This window comes from Calidris pugnax, unplaced genomic scaffold, assembly GCF_001431845.1.
Source record: "Calidris pugnax isolate Ruff unplaced genomic scaffold, ASM143184v1 scaffold11, whole genome shotgun sequence".
NCBI lineage: Eukaryota > Metazoa > Chordata > Aves > Charadriiformes > Scolopacidae > Calidris > Calidris pugnax.
In genome coordinates this window covers 8806160-8828794 of record NW_015090803.1, presented here as the reverse complement: position 1 = coordinate 8828794, position 22635 = coordinate 8806160, and the positions used below count along the sequence as shown (strand labels likewise).

At 42.1% G+C, this 22635-nt stretch overlaps 1 protein-coding gene across 6 annotated transcripts in view; it reads right to left on the bottom strand.

Moving 5' to 3' along the window:
• COLQ (collagen-like tail subunit (single strand of homotrimer) of asymmetric acetylcholinesterase) overlaps positions 1 to 15388 on the bottom strand; it is a 40267-nt gene extending 24879 nt beyond the window's left edge. For 5 of the 6 annotated variants that reach the window (XM_014937605.1, XM_014937606.1, XM_014937607.1 and 2 more), the window contains exons 1-4: positions 15182 to 15388; positions 4762 to 4874; positions 2838 to 2942; positions 183 to 227 (exon numbers count right to left, since the gene is read on the bottom strand). In XM_014937605.1, the coding sequence (XP_014793091.1) occupies positions 183 to 227; positions 2838 to 2942; positions 4762 to 4874; positions 15182 to 15287 (369 nt within the window). In that variant the 5' untranslated portion in view covers positions 15288 to 15388. The remainder of the gene's footprint in view (positions 1 to 182; positions 228 to 2837; positions 2943 to 4761; positions 4875 to 15181) is intronic. The other variant, XM_014937609.1, reaches the window with a different exon arrangement.
• Between the last annotated feature and the right edge of the window lie 7247 nt (positions 15389 to 22635).

Sequence of the window (22635 nt, the reverse complement as noted above, 5' to 3'; positions counted from 1 at the left end):
GAAAATGAACACTGAAAGATGAAGACTTAAATTATATTAATTCACAGCTTTCCATTCAAAAATCCCCGCATGCAAAAGGCCCACCAGTGATTAAACAGACAAGGGAAAAAAGAGAACACAAGACCCCCATCTCTTTCCTTGCCCCCCCAAACCACATTAAACTCCATAACACAGACACTTACTTTCTCCCCTTTTGGTCCCATTATACCAGGAATTCCTTGTGGACCCTAGGGAGAAAAGTGAATGCATTAGTAAGAAGGCACTGGTGGTTGCCTTTGCTCAATCCATAGCCCTGGAGGTGTCTCCTGGGAACAGTATGAACCCATGAGGTTGAGGTGTTGGATGTGATGTTTGAACGTGGCCTCTAAATGCCAGGTTTGTGCCACCACTGAACAGCAGGCTGGAGACTTGAACTGACATGAGAAGTGCAGGGACATCCTCTAGATGAAGAAAACCAGCAAGAAAAAAAGGTCGGAGGCAAATGAAAGATGAGAAGTTATTAGAGTCCTGAAGAATTAGCGACAATGAGGACACGGAGACACCGCGTCAGCTGGCAAAGGAGGTCAGCCAAAGGGGCAGTAAGGGAAGTGGCATAAAACATGTGGGATGGACATGGAGGATTGCCACCACTTCTGAGTCCTGAAGATATTTCTGTCTTTCAAATGAAGCTGATTCTCCTTTCAGAGGACTTCTTAATCCTGGTAAACCTTGAGCCCCACCTCAGAAAAAGAATTTGAAAACCAGTTTCATTTCTAGAATGCTTCAGTTCATGGACCACCTTTTATTTTTTAATAACTAATGAAAAACAATCCGATGAGCCTGCGTCAGAGGAGCATTAGATTCACCGTATAAATCACTCACTCCAGGTTTGGATGCTGGCTCTCTGATACTGTTGAAACATGATGCAAATTGTACACAAATGGGAGCAAAGTGTATCCTCAAATGCAAATGCAGTTATTCCAACTATTTTAGTCTTTAGAGTTACTTAGATTTTAAATGATGTGAATCACAGTGCACCCTATTGGAGTCAGAGCCAAATTTTAGCTTATTTCTTTCGTTTTACTTCAGCTTACACATGGGAGGAATTATACTGAGTTACATCATTACAATTCTAATTCTCCTTCTTATGAAAAAGTGTTAAAATTCAGGTCTGAGTCAGCAACATGAGCTTTTACAACTCCTTTGAAAGCCAGGCAAGCTACAGCGGAAAGGAATTCAGAAAAACTTCTTTGATTTTTTTTTTTTTTTGTAACGGTATAAAAATATTGGCTAGAGGATTGCTGGCTCTAACATTGTCCCATTATAAGACACAGTCCTGCAATTTATAATTAAAAATTCCAAAGGCGTGTTATACCTACCCTACTGTCTGCCATTGTGATAAAATCTGCCAGCCTACTCTATTTAAAAATATTCTTGGAGGGATCACAGATCATCTGGTTGCAAGATTAATATTATTTATAGCAATGGACCTTGCAGAACAATATAATTAATATTACTGTTCTTCCAATTTATGTCAGAGAGAGTATTAAGAGAATTTTTATAAAAAAGACAGTCTAGCAAAGACTGAAATAACAACTGCTTTTTTCATATGTATTGCAACTCTGGATCGTGGCCAACCACACTGCAGGGCTGTTTCATAACGCAGACAGGACTTTATTCCATACAGGACAGGACAAACGGTTCACGTTCGCTTCTCTCCACACCTCATCATTCACATGTTAAATGACTATCCCTCCCCCTGAATCTCAGCAAAGACAAAATGGCAGAATGGAAAAGTGAAGGTTCATAAATCAAGACTTTGTGGCTTTCTCATTGCATCTTCTATGCTATTTACAAATACCTTCTGAAGTACTGACTTCTAAATAATCAAAGCTAAGCTCTTTGCCATGTAACCAAACCTTTATTTGTGATGCACTGTCGTTACTTTATGAGCAGCATTTGGGTGCTCGTTAACTACACGGGTTGCCAAACCCTCAGTCACAGCTTTGCTGCAGCAAAGGTCCCGTGCCGTGCCTGCTATTAGCTGTACTGTAATAAAATCGTCACCGGGGGACCTCGAGGAAGATCACGGTCCCGAAGTACCAGACACAGCGCATAGATAGGGACTGCCTGTGCCCCAGGAGAAACTGGAACTACCTCTCTAAAAAGATGTACTTTCCTTTGGAGCAAGTGAGCTGGAACGGAGAGGTAGATGGGAGATCTTCTCCAACACTGCAGAGGTGTTCACAAATTGTGAACCCTAGAGAAGGTTTCTGAATGTACAAATTGTAGAAAATGGAATGGAAGGTCGAAAGGACTGGCCCAAGGCTACCCAGCAAGTCAGAGGCAGAGATATTGCAGGATGAACTAGGAGATCCCACATCTCCTGAATCCCATCTCCCTGCCCTCCTGAAGCCCCTCCTTTTCTCTGATGTTTACTGTAGGTGTTTGCCTTCCCAGGGATGCACTCCACTAACATTCAAGTTCATTGCACCTCTTGTGCATCCACTCCACAGGCTCTTTCCCTCACATAAAGGACAACAGATTCCTAAGCAAAGAAAAAACTAGTGAAGAGCCTCTGAAGGAAGTGATTCCACCTCCGGCATTTTTGATGGGTGCTACCCACTGTAAAGTCCACAAAAATGAAGGGTGAACTTGAAACTGGCTGGAGTTATGTCAGGCAGGGATGAGAACATAGGGTAAAAAGCCAACATGATTTATACATAGTCATATCAAAATGAAATTAAGACAGAACCTGGTATGCTTATTAAGCCATAAAAAAACATTTGCAGAAGATATTTCACAGCTTTGTAAGGACCTTGAAGCACGTGAGATAACAACGTCGTTTAATCACTCACCTGGGGGCCAGGAGGCCCTGTGGGGCAATACGATTCGGGCAGAGAGGAAGCCTGCATTATCTGGAGCTCCAGACACAACTCTTTCATGTCCAGAGCAAGCAGCTTCTATGTAACATAAAACACAAGAGTGAACACACAGCCATATGTAGCGTGTCAGAGAAACGCATAAATAAACACCCACTGAGCGCTACAGCCTCCATAGTGTTTATTTGCTCCCTTGGGGAGAAGCCTAGGGTTTGTCACGAGGTTATCTTCACGGATGCCTGAACATTAGCACATCAGCAGAGTGTCCTGCCACACGTCTCCTCCTCCTCGTCCTCTCGCAGAGACACGTCGCAGCCAGGTTGTCGCACGCCCCTCCAAGGCAACGTGGGACCCTGGCTTATTCTTAGACTTGACCCTGCTCTCTCCATCCCACTTTACAAGTAGCAGCTCCTCTCCAAAAATAGTGTCTTTGCTCTAATAATAGAGACTACACTCAGCGAGGGTATAGGCAGCGTGAACTTCATTCCAGAAGATACTAACCCATAGGCATTCATTCACTGCAGACCTTTAATGATCAATGAACATCTAATCTTTTGACTTCAAAATTAGGCCTGCATGAGTAAGCTGGCTTATTTATGTCCTGTGACAAAAGCCATCTCCTCTGGAAATACAGACAAATGCTGAGCCAGAGGCACTGGGTTGACAGAACTAATCTTCAGCTTCCAAGTGAAAAGCCATTTTCCAGAAAAAATCCAACTAGAGACTCCAAAGCACAAACTGATTGAAATGATTTCACACGGGTCCCATCCTCCTGGTAGCTACTTAGTTCTATTTCATGTTTTTATGGGGGAGATGGTGTAAAGGGTGATTTTGTACTCAGATTACTCTCTAAGCTGCTTGGAAGAATCTCAGGGGCTCTGGTCCCAACCTCCTCCTGACTGAAGGAGTACACCACATTCCTAAGGAGGTCTTGTCTCTTGGTCTCCTTTCTTTGGAAACCACAGCACAGGGAGGGGAGGGGATGAGGAAAGGGGAGGCAACTACGTTTTGCTTTGGGGAGAATAGCACCTTGAGCTTAATTCTGATCTCTCTGAAGACAATAGAGTGTTTTACACTGTATTTTTTCTTAGGTTAGTTCTTGTCAGAGAACTTTCTAATCATTATTTACATAACAGTAGCAAGAATCACAGTATCTGCATACAGTGGAATTTGCATATAGTATTTGCAATAGTAGAACTAAGAAATAGGAATTACTCAGTAGATAGAAAAATTATGTATGTTGGAATGGAAAATATATTGGGGTTAACAGACCCGGGCAATAAGTGCTATGTCATTGTATCCTGTATGTTTCATATGTTAACATATGTGTATGGACACATATCATATACGGCAGATACATGCCGGGGTGGGCGAGTGAAAACTCCACAGCAGCAAACCAAGCATGTCTTTCTTGCTGCAAAATGAAATTATAGAAATAGATTCCATAGAAGGATTTGGGGACCTTCATTTCATCCACTGGGTAAGGGAAATGCCATGCAAAACAGGACACACGTATAATGTACACTCTGAAATTGTTGTGTAGGATGGGAAATGGCCTTCGCTTCTTTCTTGGTTTATTGCATTTCCATTTCCTTTAGTTCAGGATTGTCTTTGTCTTAGGACAAAACAGAGTAAGGAGAATATTTTAAGTTACTTGAACTAGCTGCTTGAACAAACCCAGCCCTGTTTCATTCCTTGGTGTATTTGACATTTACCCCCACAATTGACATTCAAGCCCCAGTCTGGGATGTTGAATGATTGTCCTAACAGAGCCATATCAACACAGCCAGACAGGCCTGCCAAGAGACACCATGAAGCAGTGCTTGAGAGGATACTTCAGCCTTTGTCAAACACAAAAAGTTATGTAAAAAGAAAAGAAAGGCTCATGGGCCACACTTACAGTGCTCCAGCCTTGCCCGAAGTACGGTGGTGGGATCAAGGGTGGTGGAGGAGGGCCCAGGAGGCAGCAGGCTCTGCGGCTGAGCTGTTTCTTCTGTTCCAAACAAGGGAGATCTGTTCAATACAAACACTCATCCATTGTCTTGAACACCACAAACATTTCTTACAGAATAAGAGGAGTTTTCTTTCCACAGGATTTTTCTACATTCTGCATGCATTGACTGTAACACTGTAATTCAAGCAGGAATTTAAGAAACTGGGTGGTCCCTAAAGTCTGTAAGATCCTTCTTGTGCTGAGGGCTGTGCAGAGTTTTAAGCTCTTCATGTGGCTGATTTTGGAAACTTTCAGATAGGCAACATTAGAAAATAGATTGAAATATTTGTCTCTCTCTCTCCTCCACGCTCCAAAAGTGTATTAGAAATAGCATCTTCTGGTTCCCATTACAGCCCATGTGCCCCCAGGAAGCACTCCATGCTGTTACCACCAACCTTCTCCATGGACTGAATCGCTTCAGGGACTTCTGTGATAACAGAGTGGGAAGCTCTTCCACAGCACATTTGCTTATATTTTCCCTGGGACTGAAACCAAGTTGCCTTATTTCTGATTTGTGCATCATCCCTAAGAATAAATACCCTACAACCCGGATTGAGCTGACAGCTTTGCCACTGATTGGTAAGGCAGGATCTCAGTTGTGCTCAACAATGTATTTAACCTTTTCTAAGATGTAAAATTCCATCAACGATTTAAGAAGCTGTGACCAAACATTCACAGAGGATGTGAAGATGATGCATTTATACTGTGGTTTTTTTTTTTCTAAATCCATTTACTCCTTGGGAAATACATCTCTAATCAGGGTGGGGGCCTTCTGCAAAGGTTTTGCCAAGGACAGCAAACATTTATTTATGTCTGTTGGTTTCTTCCTCTGGCTAGTGGCAGCTGGAATGGGTGCCTGTGAACTGAAAGGTGGCAGGGAGCCAAATACAGTAGGAAGAAAAGCCTACGGTGAAGTATCTGGTATTAATAGGAAATCTCTAAATTAAGTTTCTAGGAAGACAAACCTGACAAAATTGCTAGATTTGTGTGCAAATCAATCGCAGGCTGGATATTAGTCACTGCTCAAGGTAAGGCAAGTTTTCTAAGGGACAGAGATACTTCTAGTTTTTCAAATGTCTCAGAAAATGTATCATATCAGTTCCAGCATTCCATACTAATGCGAATAGCATTTTTTCAGTCCTGATGAACAGAAAAGAGCTGCCCAGAGGAGTGTGATTCAGCAACATTCAGGGGTAGCTTATGTTAATCGGATTTTTTTCTCAATCAAAACACTGTTTACAATGATACCTTTGAGATATGATACCTTGAGTCAATTGAGTCAATGATGCCTTGAGTCAATTAAAGTCTGAAAGGGTCCAAAATGAAGACTTTTTCTCAAATTTTCATCACAAGTTTGAAACTCAACCAAAAACTTGAATTTAAGAGAAAGGCAGAAGATTTATAATTAAAAAAAAAAAATACATATTTTTTCATTTAAAGCTTTAAATACATACTGCAAATGCCAATACTCTTTAAAAAGTAGCAAAGATTTGAGTTTGCCCATGTCCAGTTCTCACAACCAATGCCACAAAGCCATGTAGAGTTAAGTTCTGCATTGGCTTATCCTGAATTCAGTCACTGTCTCCCACACTCAGGTATGGCAGGTGGATACGACAGAAGAGGGAGCAGAAAAACACGTGAGTCACAGAGTGACTACATGTATGACTGCTATAGTTGGATCTTCCAATAAGCCCTGCATTTCATTGGTTTGGATTTTGTAACTGCGATAGATCCAAGGTGCTCAACCATGACAGTATTGGCTCGGTTTGTGTATCACAAAAAGGTTACCTTGACAGGCCTACAGGCTCTCTGCAAAGGCACTGTGTATTTTTAGGTTCCAGGTTAGCTTTGTTTGCTAAACAGAGATTCAGAATACTCCAGTCCCCATCAGTGGAAAAAATCTCAGCCCAAGAATAGGACTGTCATAGTTTTCTGTGAAATGTGAAGACCCTGCCTACACAGAGCGTGTGTTTACATATCTCATATGGAAACTGCTCTTTCAACAGCTTCAATATCAAAGAAAGTGTTCAATAAGAGAAGGAAGGCAAAATGAAAAATTCTTTATGGAACTTGTCTCAGCAGCAAACATTTTCAGAGAACTTAAAATTTGTAATAGTCAGCTTTAAAATAGAAAGTCTTTATCATTTTCAAACTCAAATTACTTTTATGGTCCAGACCATATGTTAATCTAATTCAAGAAAGTGACTGTATAAATCTATGGGTGTACTGGCAATGGTTGCATCAGAAAATAACGGGTTTTAGATAAGCTGTTGCAATGTCTCATTTTGTTCCTGCAGACTGCCTGCTTCTGACCATAGCTGGAAGTTGGGAACTCAACTGGGATGGTCCCATGCAGCGAGGATCCTTCACCCAGGCTGAGTCCTCCAGAGCAGGGCTCATCTGAGGTCTCTGAGCCCTAGAGCTGGTCCTAGAGCTGACCTTCAACCCTACAAACTCCCTGCACTGCAATGGAGGTACCAGAGAAGTGCTGTCCTGGGTTCAGCTTTACAGGATTTCATTGAAAAAAATCATAAGTAAACCATGACAGTGACTTTTATCCTAAAATCTAAACTAACTGCCAGGAGGAAAGGACAAGAAAGGAAAAAGATACTTAACACGTGTTTCCCTTCCTATTTGTGACCACATTCATGCAGCAAGCCCTGACGGGAAGCTGAGCTGCTATCCAAAGGCTTTTCACCCTGACAGCAGTGCTGGTGGCCTGCCCAGCTTGTGTCAGGCAGGACTCTGCTAGACGGAGACCTCTGATGGCTGACACCCCATCACAGGTGCTTCTCCCACTTGGATGGTGCTCACAATTAATCATAAATGAGCTGGGCAGACTAGTCAGTTAATGAATGTGGGCTTGTCCAGCTGAAATGGATATTTTCATCTGTTTTGTTGTCGTTTATTCAGGCTCCTCTCAGCCTCCTTGCAAGGACAGCAGGGCATCACAGGCAGCAGCCACCCGGTACCACTCTGTATGACTACTGCAAGGTGACTAAGGTGCTTTTTCCTTTTAAGTTAAGTTAGGAAAGTTTAAGAGCATGTCAAAGGTGCCATACAGGTCAAAATCCTGTATTTACAGAGCAGATACAGGTATTACTCTCTCCTTTAAAGCACTGAAGACATTCTTCAGCACTGATAATAAAAACTTACAAACACTTTACAAAGCTTTGTGACCCAATAATGTGCTATAAGCACATATAAACAGGGAATACAGCCCAGGTCTGGAGCTGGGTCAAACAGTCAAGTTGATTGGTCTGCATCTCTCAATACCCCTTTGAACTTAGACCTTATAGTTGGTGGCCCAAATATATCCAACAGCTAATATAAATATGCCAAATAAATATATCAAGCCCTACAGCTTAGGTAATGGGTGCCTGTGTGGAGGAGGTGGTGACCTAGGAATCTCCCGTGGGAGCTGTGGAATGAGAGCAGGACTGGAGCTCTCCCCCTCTTCTGCTTTCCTCCTGCTTGAAATGGAGCTTCAGAGTCTTTAAGGAACAAATCAAAGCTTGTCAGAAATTAATTCCCTACCCTTCTGACAGAAAATGAAAAACTCCAGCTGAAAACTTGCAAGTTTTTTTTCAGCCAAGAAAAAAAAAATAATAAAAGTTTGAAAAACACTATGTTTTTAATCCCCAAAGTGGCTACGGGCTGCGGTAGCAGTAATGTGCTCTTTACCAGCTGGCACACACTCAGGGATGTCATAATAAATAAATAAATAAATGAACTAACAAACAAACAAACAAACAAATAAAGGTACTGAAAATCAGTCGGCATTCAGAAAGCTTGACAATAGCACGAACCCTGGCACACTGCCTGGGTGGCAGATCTCAGTGTTCACCCAGCCAGAGGAGCAAGAACACTCTGTCCTCCCTCCCCACCTCACATTGAGCCCACGTTCCCCAGCATCTCCTGCTACCTCCCTCATGCTCACAGCCACTGAGGCCCCAGGAAACCCCTTCGCAGCCCGGCAGGTCAGGCTTAGAAAACACTGCAGAAATGGCAAGATGCAGCAAAGCAAAGGGGCATGTGAGATTTCGAAGTGAGGGAAAGGCCTTTTGCTCATACACCTTGCACACCCTTAACCTGTGTGTATGTATGTGTGTGAGGGTAATGCGTATGCCAAAAGATCGTACACTGTTCTCTCAGATTGACTGCAGAAGGAAAATTCTGTACTGAGATCAGTACAGAGAGAGAGGAGCATTTGCTTGGGTTGGTTGGTTCTGCGCTCCAGTTTCACAAGAATACGAAAATCCTAGTGAAATCTGAAGTGTGGAACACTTCCTTGGGTTATAATATGGGTTTATAAAATAAACCCATGGCTTGTAAAGCCCAATAACCACAACAGGGCAATTTTGTGCAATTTCCCTTCTATTGCTTTCCATTTGCAGAGGTCCAGAGCTCTAGACACTGCTCAGTGATGTTGACAGCTCTATATGCCCCACTTCATTGCTTAAGAAACTGAGGCACAGAGAAATTAAGCAAGTCCCCAAAGACACGAATGACTCAATTACAATACCAGAAACAAAGTTCCAGTCCGGAAAATCACAGTATCTCATCTTGGTCGTTTTATGAACTGGATTATAAAACTCAACTGCTTGTCACACTGGAACAATGCCAGAAATACTCTGAATGTTAAAGCCTAAGAACCTACTACAAGCCACAGAAGTACCTGAAACCCTGAAGATTAATGCAAGATGGCTGCTGCATCAGCCCCAAAAGACTTCTATATGTCATTCACTGCTCCACAGACCTCTCCCACTTTATTTGTGGGATCAGTAGCAACAAAGCACAGAGACACCAGTGCCATCCTTCCACAACTGCAAGATCATAATCTGTCAGTGCTGGCATGGATCAAAAGTGTACTTGACTTTGATGTTGCTCCACCATAAGCTCAGACAGTCCCAGACAATCCCTCTGAGACTGTGGATGTTGCCGTACACTCAGAAAGACCTCAGAGAAAAGCCTTCAAATTCCTCTTTGAAACTTTGCTACCACGGTTTAAATCAATTCCTCATGACTCCCTTACTGCAACAGATTCACAGCCCAGCTGACTGTTCTCCTGCCTTTCACAAAGAAATAACTCTGTATTGACTTGGTATTGTAAAAAAACTGTTACCTTTGTAGTTTCAAGAAGCTAAAAAAATAAATAAATAAATAAAAAATTCCATCGACACTTCTCCCTGGGTAGAATAAAACTGAAATCGTAGCACTGCCTTATTTAGACAAAGCACCTCCCTCCCTTTACTTGTGTGCATTCCCCAAGTGCAAGCCTTTATACATACACACTTGCCTATTCCTGGAAAAAACGGTTAACAGCCTTTTTTCTCTTTCACTCACTGCCTCGGCCCTCTTCTGCATTCTGCCTGTACCATCTTCTCATCCCAAATGCCCCGTTACCTTTACCGTTGTGTGATTACAGAAAGCACCCCCCCAGTTTCCTTTTCATTAAAGCAGTGATTCCTTGGAGGGGAGAAAGGAAGAAACAGAACATCTAGGTTGAGGTCTGTTAATTTCTGTGGGGTTTTTTTCCTTTCTCTCCTATTTCCAGTCTACCTCAAAGAATTCCTCCTATAACCCATGGGCTTTCCCAGTTCTCTTTTACCTGCTAAACTGCAGGTATTTTTTCTCTCAAACTGAAGAGATATTCCATTGACAGACCCTGTTGTCTCCCTTTCAGGCTTCTGTGAGCCACAAACATGACAGAAGGCTTTTAAATGCCCAACCAAGTCCAGGCCCAAGACCTTTCCCCAGGCAGGAGATTGCCTTCTCTTATGGCCAATGATACTTTGCTTTCCTTCTCCTTATGAAGCTGTAGCCTTCACCAGTGGTTAATTTCCATCAGGAATTTTAATCCAACCAAAGCTTTCCTGCTTAGGTGTATTCCATGAGAAATCCCCTGACCAACAGTGTCAGGATGCCAGGCACCTCCTGAGCCCATGCTGACTTTCCAGGGCAGAGCCCAGCTGCCTTCCCTGGAATGATATTTTTGCCCCTCAAAGACACACCTCTGCTTGCTGGCCACCCTTTGGGCTGCTTTCCCAGCAGGCTCTGGCTGCTGCCTTTGAGAGTCTTCCACCTTTTAGTGTTGGTCTAATTTTAAATTTTTTCTGCATCTTCCCAGCACCTGCAAGTGCATTTCTTCCCTTGTGATTTTACGCAAATAAATATTTACATTTACACTCCTTAGAAATGGAAAACGTCTGCCTGGCATCTCTGCTGTCCAGGAAAAAACAACTGATAATGAGCTCAGATATTCCTTTTACAGAAATCCAGCCAGGATCCCAACCCCCTCAACGGCAGGAATCACCACTTGGTTCTGTGTCTTCCTTCTTTCTCCCGCTGTTCTTCTCACAAATACACAATGCCCTCTCCCCTCAGCACAGAGATGCAGGGGGTACCAAGGTCCCCTCCCTGTGCTGCCAAAGCTGTCACCCTGGGTGTTCCCAACCCACCTTGCCCATCATCTCAGCTCTTACTGCTCCAACAGTGTTGGTCCACGAGAAAGCTGAACTGTTTCCTGCAGCCATCCCATACGAGGTCTGGTTGCAGGTTAATATTACACCTTCCCGATGCAAAAAAGCTGTGCCACCTGCCCAGTGAGACGTGGTGTTCCTTTTCTTTGGGAAAATAATGGGGAAAATGTAGAGAAAGCATGAGGAATACTGCCAATAATGCTCACATGTTACAAGCCCATTTTGTTCCTTTAAATTAATTAGCTATATTCTTTCCATGGGCTGTGTATCAATATTGATCGTAGGAGAAAAATCAATCAAGGGATAAATCTGTGGCATGCATAAAAGGAAGTTTCGGTCAGAAGAAGCATCAAAATACTCCTCTCCAGCAATTGCTGGTATTTAAATACTTTCTCATCTCTCTGATGAGATGAGTCTCAGAAACCTTCAGCCTGGAGGAGTAGAAGAGGGGTGGAGAAGGAAGGAGGGGGGGTGGAAGAATCTTTCTTCTACCTGATTTGGAAGGTGATTTTGTCCAAGCTGGTTCTTACTGTTCCACGTAATCCTGCTAAAAATGAGTATGAAATTCACACCTAATTTTCATTACATGAGTGCAACAGTAGAGGCACTCACTCACGGATGCCCTGCTCAAGTGCAGGAACCTCAATAGAGCAGAGCTCTGAAAAATGGTCATAAAGGACACCATAAACGCTGTGGCTTAAGGGTGGGATATGACAGGTTACCCTGAAGAGAAACCTGCTCTCTCCAGGAGGGCTGAGCTACCCACCCCGGGGGTCTTCACTGCGCTGTGGAACCACAGAAACAGGCTTGAGCGTGTTGTAATATCACTCCCTGAAGCATTTCCTCAGAAATGATGCGTCAGCACCATGATACTCAACCCTTTGGAGCTCACATGACATTCTAAATCTTTCCAGAAACAAGGATGCACTGTTGCTTGAGGCTGATGGAACTATAAGGCGGAGTTGGCAGCAAAACAGACCAAGATCCAGATTATTCTTCTTTCCCCAAATATTCTACAACCACTTTCCACCCCTATGGGTTGTTTATCTCTGCTCACTAGTTACTGCTCTGTGACCTGTAAACCTCTTCATTTGTGACCTGTTGCTGTGCAAAGATGTGTGAGGACAGAAATAAAAGTACATTTAGCCCAGAATTTTTCAGACATACCTGGAAAATACTCAAATGTATTTTCCCAACTACAGGAAAGACAAATTGTCGCTTAAGAACATCCTCACTGTTAAATGTGATTAGTTTTAGAATTTGCAAGTAGAGTGCTGAAATCCATTCTTTAAATGTGAAATTACATCTTGGTGCCAGATACAAATAATTGAATCAGCTGAAAGACACAGAACATTTGAGAAACCATTAAAATAATCAAGAATTTAAATTGAATTAATTCACCTTCTGTACCCCCTGTGAGATTTCTACCAGCAAATAGAGAACTTTTTGGTTTTTTTCTTAGATGTTTCTCAAAACGCAGATACAATCAAAGGACTAAAGGAATTTTTTTTCATGTCACTATGTCATCAGTCACTGCCTGGGGAGCCCTGGGGTGTCTTGTGGGCAAGCCCCAGGGGCTGCACCATGGAAAATATTCTGTGAAGAGCGGAGTCCGGCCTGAAAAGCAACCAGGTGGCATCTGCTGCTATCAACAGCCAGTTTCAAGGGCTGTAGGCACAGGTTACTCTTTCATGAGATGATATTTGGGTGAAAAATTAGTCCCCAAATGCTCTTTCAACTTTGACACTTTACCATTCTTAATATTAAACCTGTACGTGAGGCACTACTGCTGTAAAGTATTTTCATTGCTGTGCAATAATTGTTATTCTGTCTCAGCTTTCCCACTGGTGCAGATTTAGGGATTCAAATGCTGTTCATAGCTCCTTGTTAACATAGCTGAATTGCTGATGAAATACTGAAGTACTCTTCTGTGTGGACAATAATAGGCTACGCATCTTCCTTCATATTCGCCTCTTCTACTATGTTTTCAGCAGTTGGGGGAACTGCCCCCTCAGAAGAGAAAGGACTTGTTTGTTGTACTGTTATTTTTCCAGACAACATTCTAAATGGCTTCTCTAGACACACAAGTGTTTGCCACAGGAGAAAGGCCAGGCCATGCAGGTGATGGAAATGTAAAATTCTTGTTTGCCTGGGTGGCATTTACAAGTGTCAAATAAACGTAAAGCTCTTAAAACGATTTTTGAGATCTAATAACTTACATGCTATTGCAAAGCAATTTGGTATATATCAGAGAAAATAAATCTTGATGATTCCTGTACCTCAGCATTAGCTAATCTCAACATAATGGAAAAAGCATACCAAATTGAACAGAAACGATAGCAAATGTAAATGCTTTTTAGCATCCTATAGAGCTCAGCAGAAAAAATTATTAGTTCCTAAAGGTTCAAAAGAATGGATTAAATTGTTTTCAAAGGATGTACTTCTTAGAACATTAGTCTCCTCCAGATGATATCTTGAAAGCTATCTGAAACGACTACAGAACTCTAATGGCTGTGTTATTAAATGCTGTAGGGCTTTTCCCCAAAGGATATCTGCATTACTTTTGTGGTCCTCAGAATCTTATTATTTGAATAAGTATATCTTTAAATGAATGGACTGTTCAAATTATTGGGAGTGAAATACAGTGTACTAGCTCTGGACATTTTAAAAGATTTTTAAAAAATATCCTTAGAAGAAATCATGCATCCTGTTATTTAGTGCAGAAATCCAACATCTCATACAAGCTACCCTCCTGATCACCCTTCTCTCTTAAATGCCTTAAATGTAAACCATCTGGATCTGTGGTCACACCAGAGACATTAGAGAGAGAGAGAAAGGCCACACATCTTCAGATTAATGTCTAAGGTTGACTTTATGTGCAGTCTTAAAATGTGTGCCCTTTTGGTCACTGTCTTCATTTAAAAGACACAGGGAGGATCTGTAGGTATAGCCAACCTTGACCTACAAAGCTCAGTTGAACCATCTCAAATTTGACACTGAAGCAATCTAGGATGTTAGTTAGAAGCATCTCTATCGACAAATACAGAATAACAGACAGAAGGTGGGAAACAGCAATTTGCCACAAGTTGGTGAAAGTTCCTCAAGGGACCCCAAAGAGATGGGGTCAGAGTTCTCACCAACTTTCCCCTCCCTTTGTGCAGAATGTGGCTAAAGGAAAGTCTTGCTGATGAAACTGTAAAATCTGTTCAGTGGGATTTCCAGTGCCCTGGCTCAGCTGACAACTAATTTGTTTTGCCTTTGCCTAGCAGGGATTTTCCATGCAGTGGACTCTTGTTTGCTATGTAAGTCATCCGAGTATTTGTTAGTGTCATAGCCAGAGCCAGATGATGTTTATTCTGCGAACATCCAGTCGGACTCCAGCAGCGCTCATTGAGGTCAGGGCTTTATTTATAGAAGCAGATATACATTGAGACTCATTTTCTTTCCCTTGCTGTAATCTACCTAAGCTCATCCAAAATAGAAAGAAACATGCAGACATGCAAGTAATATACTAATTGGGCCAGATCCATGAATTAGCACAGCACCATAGAAGCCAATGAAAAAAAAGCATTTTAGAGCAGCTGATGATCTTGTCTATTATTTCTCCCAGGGAAGAGAAGGGAGGGGTTTAAAACCAGAAATAATAAAGCAAAAAGAACCAAGCAACAAAAATACCCCGGCATGTGGCAGAACAGGTCTGCAATGCAAAATTCCTCCACCGAGATCTGCAATTGAAATACCCTTTTTTTTTTTTTCCTGTCTTCCCAATCACCTGAAAGTGCAAGAATCAGAGTGCAGAGGAGAGCTCCAAGCAAGGAAAAGTAACGAGACTTAAAGCAATTTACCTGCTGAGACTGAGAAGACATTGTCAACGTACGCAGCCTGAGACAAAGCAAGGCAGAAGAAAAGCTGCAGGTAAGATCCCCAGAGAAGCGGGCTGAGGACCACCATGCTGCCTGCGCCCTGGCAGACTCCAGCTGAGAGGCGCAGGGCTGCTTTGGGGATCTCTCTCTCTCTCTACCCTCTCTGCCTTGCCTGCTCCCTGCCTCTTCCCTCGCTGTGGGATGCGTGTGTGTGTGTGTCTGTGTGTGTACGTCTCCCTCTCTCCCCCCTCCACCCCTCCCCGTGCCTTTAGGAAGAAAGAATGCCAACCATTTCCCATTAAATCTTCTCCTTACACTAGACACGGTTATATTTAACTCCTGCGCTGGATCAGTTGCCCCTATTGTGGACATTAGCTGCTAAAACTGGGGCATGGGGGATTCTGGTTTTGCTAACAGAAGCAAAAAGGCACTTTGGATAATAATAATGATGAGCAGGAAAGGGAGAAATTATGAACTGGACTATAAACAGCATCCTTCGGTGCAGGCAACCAGACACCGACGTCCAGATGGATAAAATTCCTGATTGATCATCTTCTACAGGTCACTAATTGCCTTAATGAGAGAGATGAGCAGTGACCTAACATCTGCTTATCACTGGTAGTTACAAGTGTTGCAGCTTGTAGTGCAGCTCAGGCTGAGGGATGCCACAAAGGCTTCACAAACCGCAGCACAGGTTATTATTATTTAGGATTTAAGTTAAAATGACAGTACCATTGACAGTGCCAGACACCGTAGGACCACAAAGACTTTACTGACAGGGTGCAACAGGTGGAAGAAACAATATGTGTGCCGTGATGGGGTGAGTGAAACGCTATGAGCTCCGGGGGTGGTGATGGTCAACACACTACACGGAGCTGTGGGAAGAAAACAAACCTCTAACTGGCTGAAAAACAGCATGTGCCCTCTTACCTCTACAAAAGCATGGTCTTTCTGTGCCTTATTCCAACCAGCAGGGTTTGCAAATAGATTCCTGTCCCCTGGATAACTAGCACAGGGATCCTCCTTTCTGCCTGGGATCCAACAGTGGTTTCCATGAAAAGGAGAGGTGCTCCTTCAGCATGAAAACCACCGTGACTTTCTCTCTTCCAGATGGTGATTATTTTCTTTGTCCGCTGTTTATTGTTCCTCCCAAGACAAACATGGAAATCTTTTGGATTAATTACTGAATTGATTTTTTTTTTTTTAAATTTGAGAAAACTACTTAACGACAGAGATGATGACAAGTCTCTCTGGGCATTAAGTCCTACAGAGTACACCACTAAAGGGCAAAGCGATGTATTTCCACAATTCTATTTAACAGCCTTGGCCATTGCTTTCAGGACATTGCAAATACATTAACAAAAACTTTCTAAATGTAATGGTTTGATAGGAACAATCACATCTGTCTTACATATTTCTATCCTTAAAGAACATGCTTAATATAACCATAATGCTTTCTAAAATCTCTTTCCAGTACTGCAACACTTTGGATAACTGAATTTATTTTTTAATTTAATCCACTTTGTTCCACTGTCAGTTACTTTTTAGTATTTGGCAATTTTTAGTGAAGATAGCAGTTTGGCCTCTTTCTTCTTTGACGAAGATGACCATGGATTAAGTAAGTGCTATTAGTTCTCTCGACATGATGCATCTCAGAAGGAAAGGCAGAGTTCCTGTGAAGTTTATCATGACAAGCCCTAAGACAGACAGACAAATGTCCAGCTGCCTGATGATAGAGGTAAGCAGTGGACAACCCCCACACGAGAAGCCTGCATGGATGCTAGAAAAAAAATGCTTAAAAGTTAAAATGTCAAGATTTTATCAGAAGATTCACCTCTGGAAATGTCTGATCAACTCAATAGTTAGTCAAAGCAACAAGTGACTGATTTCAAATCCTCTTGTAGTCTTTTAGCAGTAGGACATCTGCTAGAAGCTTGTAATACAAAATATGTTCTGTTTGATAAGGAAACTAATTAATCCAATAATTAATCCAAATTAATCCAAAAATATTGCAAAGAACCAGGATCATGCAGTAGGACCCATATCTTTCCCCTCCTCCCTCACCCTCTTAACAATTTCAGTTCTTGCTTCTTCGGCCTAGAACAGAAATGAATGTTCAGGTAAAAAAAGCAACAACATCTTGCTTGAAGAATATAGCAAGGAATTCTATCACAAATCACATCCACCCTTCTGACCTGCGCTAAAGAAGACAGGAACAAAGAATATACCTCTCCCTCACAAGTGTGAGCACTATATTGGAGTTGGCCAGAAGTGATAGAGAAAGGCAGGGCTGATTAAAGAAAATTAAAAAGTTAGCTTTGCAGTCAATTCTTAAGTAAAGATTTTTAATTAACTTTTCTCAGTGGAGAACCCTGACTAAAAATGGATGCTTTGTCAGCATTCACCTTTCTTTTGACTCAGCACCTCCATCACTCTGAAGTCTGAGCCTCTTGACCTGAACTTGCCCTTGGCCACTGCAAGAGGAAAGCTCTGTAGGCAAATACCCTGCTGCGGAAAACACACCATCTTCCACAAAGGACTCAAAAGGAGATGTTTGGACTTATAATTTGAAGAGACCTCATCATCATGATGTAGTAGTAGTTCACCAACTCGTTAGTTTTTAGTGGGAACACCATTAGGTCAATGCAAAGGAGAGCTCTCATGACAAGGCAGCAAGCCCGACCACGTCACGGTGCAAGCACTCGTTTTTGTTTCCTCTCATTTTAAGGCATCAGCCAAGCTAAACCTGCTGGTGAGGTTGCTAAAGGTTTCCATGGGAGAAGAATGAAGTCCATTTGAAATAAAACAAATGATAGCTGTGGGCTTTTTGCTTTTAACTTAGCCAGGTGGCAGCATATAAGACTGACACTGCATGCCAACTGGCGCTCCACGCTAGGATGTACACCTAGTGTGCATGGCTTGCTTCTAGCCTCCGTGGCATCGGTACACGTGATAGAGACGATCCCGAGAAGGGGAAGTGTCACGTAACAGAGTGAAAAACACACAGTGCGAGAAACCTGACAGACGTGTGCTTTCCAGGCCCCTGAGCCATCTGTCATCCCTGAACTCGCTCAGTCAAACAGTTCATTCCTCCAGCTATTCCCATGGGCCCATGAAGCCAGCAGAAAGCTTCTGCTCCCTTCAGAGAGCTCCGTGCCAGGAAGTTAAGGCCAGTGCTCTCAGATTAAAGATAAATCCTAGTCTCTATCACTCAAACAGCAATTAATAACCAATTAATAACTGAGGATTATTTTTCGTCTTTCTGTATTCAATGCAGCTGCTGTTGCTGATGTAGAGAAAACTCACATTAATGTGACTTCATGGTGCAACCACTGGAGAAGATCCCATAAAAATTTGGGAATAAAAATGTTTTTAAAAAGTGTTACAATTTTGCTACGAAATTAGATTTGCTAGAAATAGAAGTGTTTCTTCCTGCATAATTCGTAGTTGTTTCTTACTAGAATTGCTATTATGAGACGAGGAGTAGTATTCATTGAATGGAAATACAATGGCTTCAGCAGTATTTCTGTTTTAGATGACATCACCTAAAGAAAGAAACACAGCTAAGGGTTCACTCTCTGCAGTTTCTGAGTCTTACAAGATGTCCCAATGGCCTAAGTAAGAACAAAGGGTTTTGAGGACTTAACTTAAAAAAATGATTCCATGGTGAGAACCTCAGAAGCCCAAATGTCACCTGCAGTTTATTGTTCAGAGATTAAGATCCCCACAATTTTATCACAGGGAATAATCTGCAATTTTAAAAATCCTATTTTGAGTAAGTGTCAAAGCAACTAAAAATGTCAAAAGCCAACCACCACAATGAAAAACTATGAGTCTGCACAGTTTACCTGCTCAAGTAGCTGTTGCTCAGTCTTTTCAACCCAGACCTGAACTCTTAGAAGAGGGCAGAAGACTCTGCTGATGATCCTACATGTAAAGAGAATTTATGAACATTTTAATTAACAAGTTTTAACAAGAATTAACAAGTACTTGTTAAAAAGAAGGTTCCTTCCCAGTCATATCCATTTTTGGTTGGCAGGTCCTTCATTAACAAGACAAGGGAAAATTAATGTAGTTAAAATATCATTAATCTCAAGGTTCTCTATGAACACAGTTCTAGCTAGAAGGACAAAGATAATTGAGACTTTCTAGTTCAAAAGTCTGAAAGCTCTTCTGCTGAGTGGGGCAAAGGTAAAACAGCAGCCCAGTGTTAATGCAATAATTCAATAACAGATTTTATCTGCAAAGTAGTACAGAAGAATTCTGTTCATTCAATTAGTGCAGGAGATGGAAAAGATTTTTTATAATTATATTTTCCTTGTTAGATAGATGTTTAGCAACAATTATTTTTCACAATAAAAATACCTGTTCAAGTTCACACATCTCAATCAATTACACCTAACATTTAGATATAATACTTTGACAGCACAGATAACGTTACTTTGGAAGATGTTATTATATACATGTACAAAGGCAGCTGCTGAAGTAAAAAAAAGATAGTAAGCGCAGAAAAACAATGAATGGCTTCAGCATTTCCTTGCTGGCGTTTTTAGACTTAATTCAGAAGCCCATATAGCAATAGACCCACTAACTGTGCCACAAAGTTAATTCAGCCACTCAATGAAGTAAATTCAACCACTCAATGAAGTAAATTCAACCACACGAGGAAGTTCTCACTTAATCGACAGCTCCACTTGTGCCAGTCCCCCAGCAGGGTATCAGGTCACAGGGCAGCTGGCAAGGCAAGTGCTCCTAAGTCTTCAGGTTACCCACTGGATGAAGAGGGCGAAGGCAAGACATTGATGGCATGACACTGATGTCCTGGCAAAGGCAGGACATTGATGCCCAGCAACCTCCAAAAGCAACCTTTTTGGCAGATTGGCCACTTAATGGGTGCTATACATTGCACAAGTAGCAGCCTCCTGACTTCCTCTGTCTATATTCTGTATTTGCTATTTGCAGAAATGCAAAACTGGCTAGGAAATCTGATTTCTTTTTACACTTTTCAGAGGTTACTTATTTCCAGAGCAGTCCAGCTCTCACCCCATTTTTAGAAAGCTGAGCTCCAAACTCTAACTTCATGCCTTTAGACCTATTTCAAAGGTTCAGTCCTTCACTTTTTTCCTCCTATGAGTAATCCCCATGCACATGTTTCTATTGATGATAACAGAACAAACTACAGCATAAAAGAGTTATGAACATGATTAAATATTACGGGATAATGCCAAGTGACTTCCATCAAAGCCATCAGAAGAGCCCCATTGCAGCCTTATAATGTTGGAAGGCACAAAGGAGAACAATTTTAAAACAATAATTCATCCGCTGACTTTTATAACATTACTCTTCTTCCCCTTTCCTGTTTATCTACATTTTAGACCTTGCCTTTCAAACTGCAAATCGCTTAGCATTTGCTGTAGGATTGTATAAAATTTTGCACAATGTCAGGGCATGAATAGCAGAAATACATCCGCATATGTAACGCAGTAAACAGGCAGAAAGCCTGTGCTTCCCCACGATGCCTACACGTGCTGTAAAAATCACAGAAATATGTATTAATAGAAAAATGTTCCATTGGTAAAAAGAGGATGCCCATGGAAATCCATGTGTACAATCCAGGCCAGCTGAGATCTAGTTACCAGTATGTAAGTGGATAAATAGCCTTTAGCATCCTAGGGTGGTGAACCACAAACAAGTTACAGCTATAACATGGTCTGCTCTTGTATTTTCATCTGGAGGAGATGGAAATGGCCTTCAGGGTAATTCTTTCATCTTATTTTCATCTGGATTGTCCATTGCTGTTATTTACTTCTATTAGTAAAGGTCTGCAGAACTCACTGCCTGCACTAGTATCAACTGCAGTGCTGCTGGAGGCACAGAACAGAAGAATATCTGGCAGTAATTTGCTCTCATGACTCCTAATTTAAGTGATTTATCTTCTAGTTTGCCAAAAAGCCCAATCAATTAAACACCACAAAGCACAATTTTCTTTTTTTTCTCTGTGAAGATTCTTGCTGGAAAAAATATTAACATTATTGCTTTAACGCTCACTCTGGTCTCAGAACTCTCCGTTCCAGAGACCTTCATGGATGCTGGCAACGCAGCACCCAATTTTTGTACTGCACTATAGCCCGTTACACCACGAACATGTGAGCAAACCTGATCCAAACACCTTGCATACATACCTTGAATGGCCCCTAGCATGGGCCCTGTAGCCTTCTACAGAGCTTCCCCATCAGATGAGTGGTCAGAGCACCACTCAGAGCTTCCCCATCAGATGAGTGGCCAGAGCACCACCGATCAGAAGACTTAAGCCAGAATGTAACCTGGAGAAGTCAGGAGAAGGCTCAATCATGAGTGTAACCTCAGGTGTGCAAGGGAAATCAATGAAGCTTCTTCTGAAACGAAGCATGTGTGTAGGTGCCATGCCAAACCAGGGCCTGAAAAGGCTTTAGATTCCTTGTCTTCAAAATAGCATCATGCAGCCCCTTACCATGGCCCGTTTTCCTCTCCCCTCGGGGATACCTCTAGGCAGAACGTAAAACCAGGAACAGAACTGAACCCACCTGGTGAGCAGTAGTAGAAGACAACACTCACCTGTTTATCCAAAGAACCAACAGTATAAAGCTGGGGATGGGTAAAGATATAGGCCACAGTGGAAAGAAGTATTGCCAAAATTTCCTTTTTTTTTTTTTTCTCCCCCAAAATGGATGGCCACAAGTGCTGACCATGACACTACAGCAAGCAGAACTCAATGAGACTTCTCTGGCACCATATCTGTTGGGCAGCCCACACCTACTTTTTAAAGCTGCCATGTTTTTGTAAGCTGATGGCAAATTTCATGCTGACTTCTAGGGGCGCTGGGTCAGTCTCTGGGTGGAGAGGCTTTGCCTTTTTACAGTGCTCCAAATTTTGAGGCCCAGGCAGCACTCCCGCTGCAGCAGCATGCCAAACGTTGGGCACTGCACATTGCCCAGTCATTCCAGTATGCCAGGGTTGTCATCCTCCAAACACAGGATAACAGCTGAGCCTAATCAAACTAGACAAATGCATTTTCCCAGCTCCCTCCGCAGAATGAGGGAGCTATAATTAAGACTGCATTAGTCTTACTAAGTCCTACTTTTAAAGCTTCACTCATTTGTATTTAAGACATCCTTACCAAGTGGCAATTTGGCACACAGGGATGAAAACTGAGGAAAACCAGCTCTTACACTAAATTCAGTAATAAAGGCCTCACTAGTTTCAACTACATAGCATGAGGCCTAGCATGATCTGCTTATCTCTGGGAGCTTGAAGTCCCCCCTGGGGCTGAAATACTATTTTTCCCTACCATAATTTTTACTTATTTTCTGAGCCCTTGAACAATTTCCCTGTTTTTGCAGAGCAAGCAGGTGGTTTATGGCCTGGCTGATGAGGCTTCCATACTAAAACCACAGCAG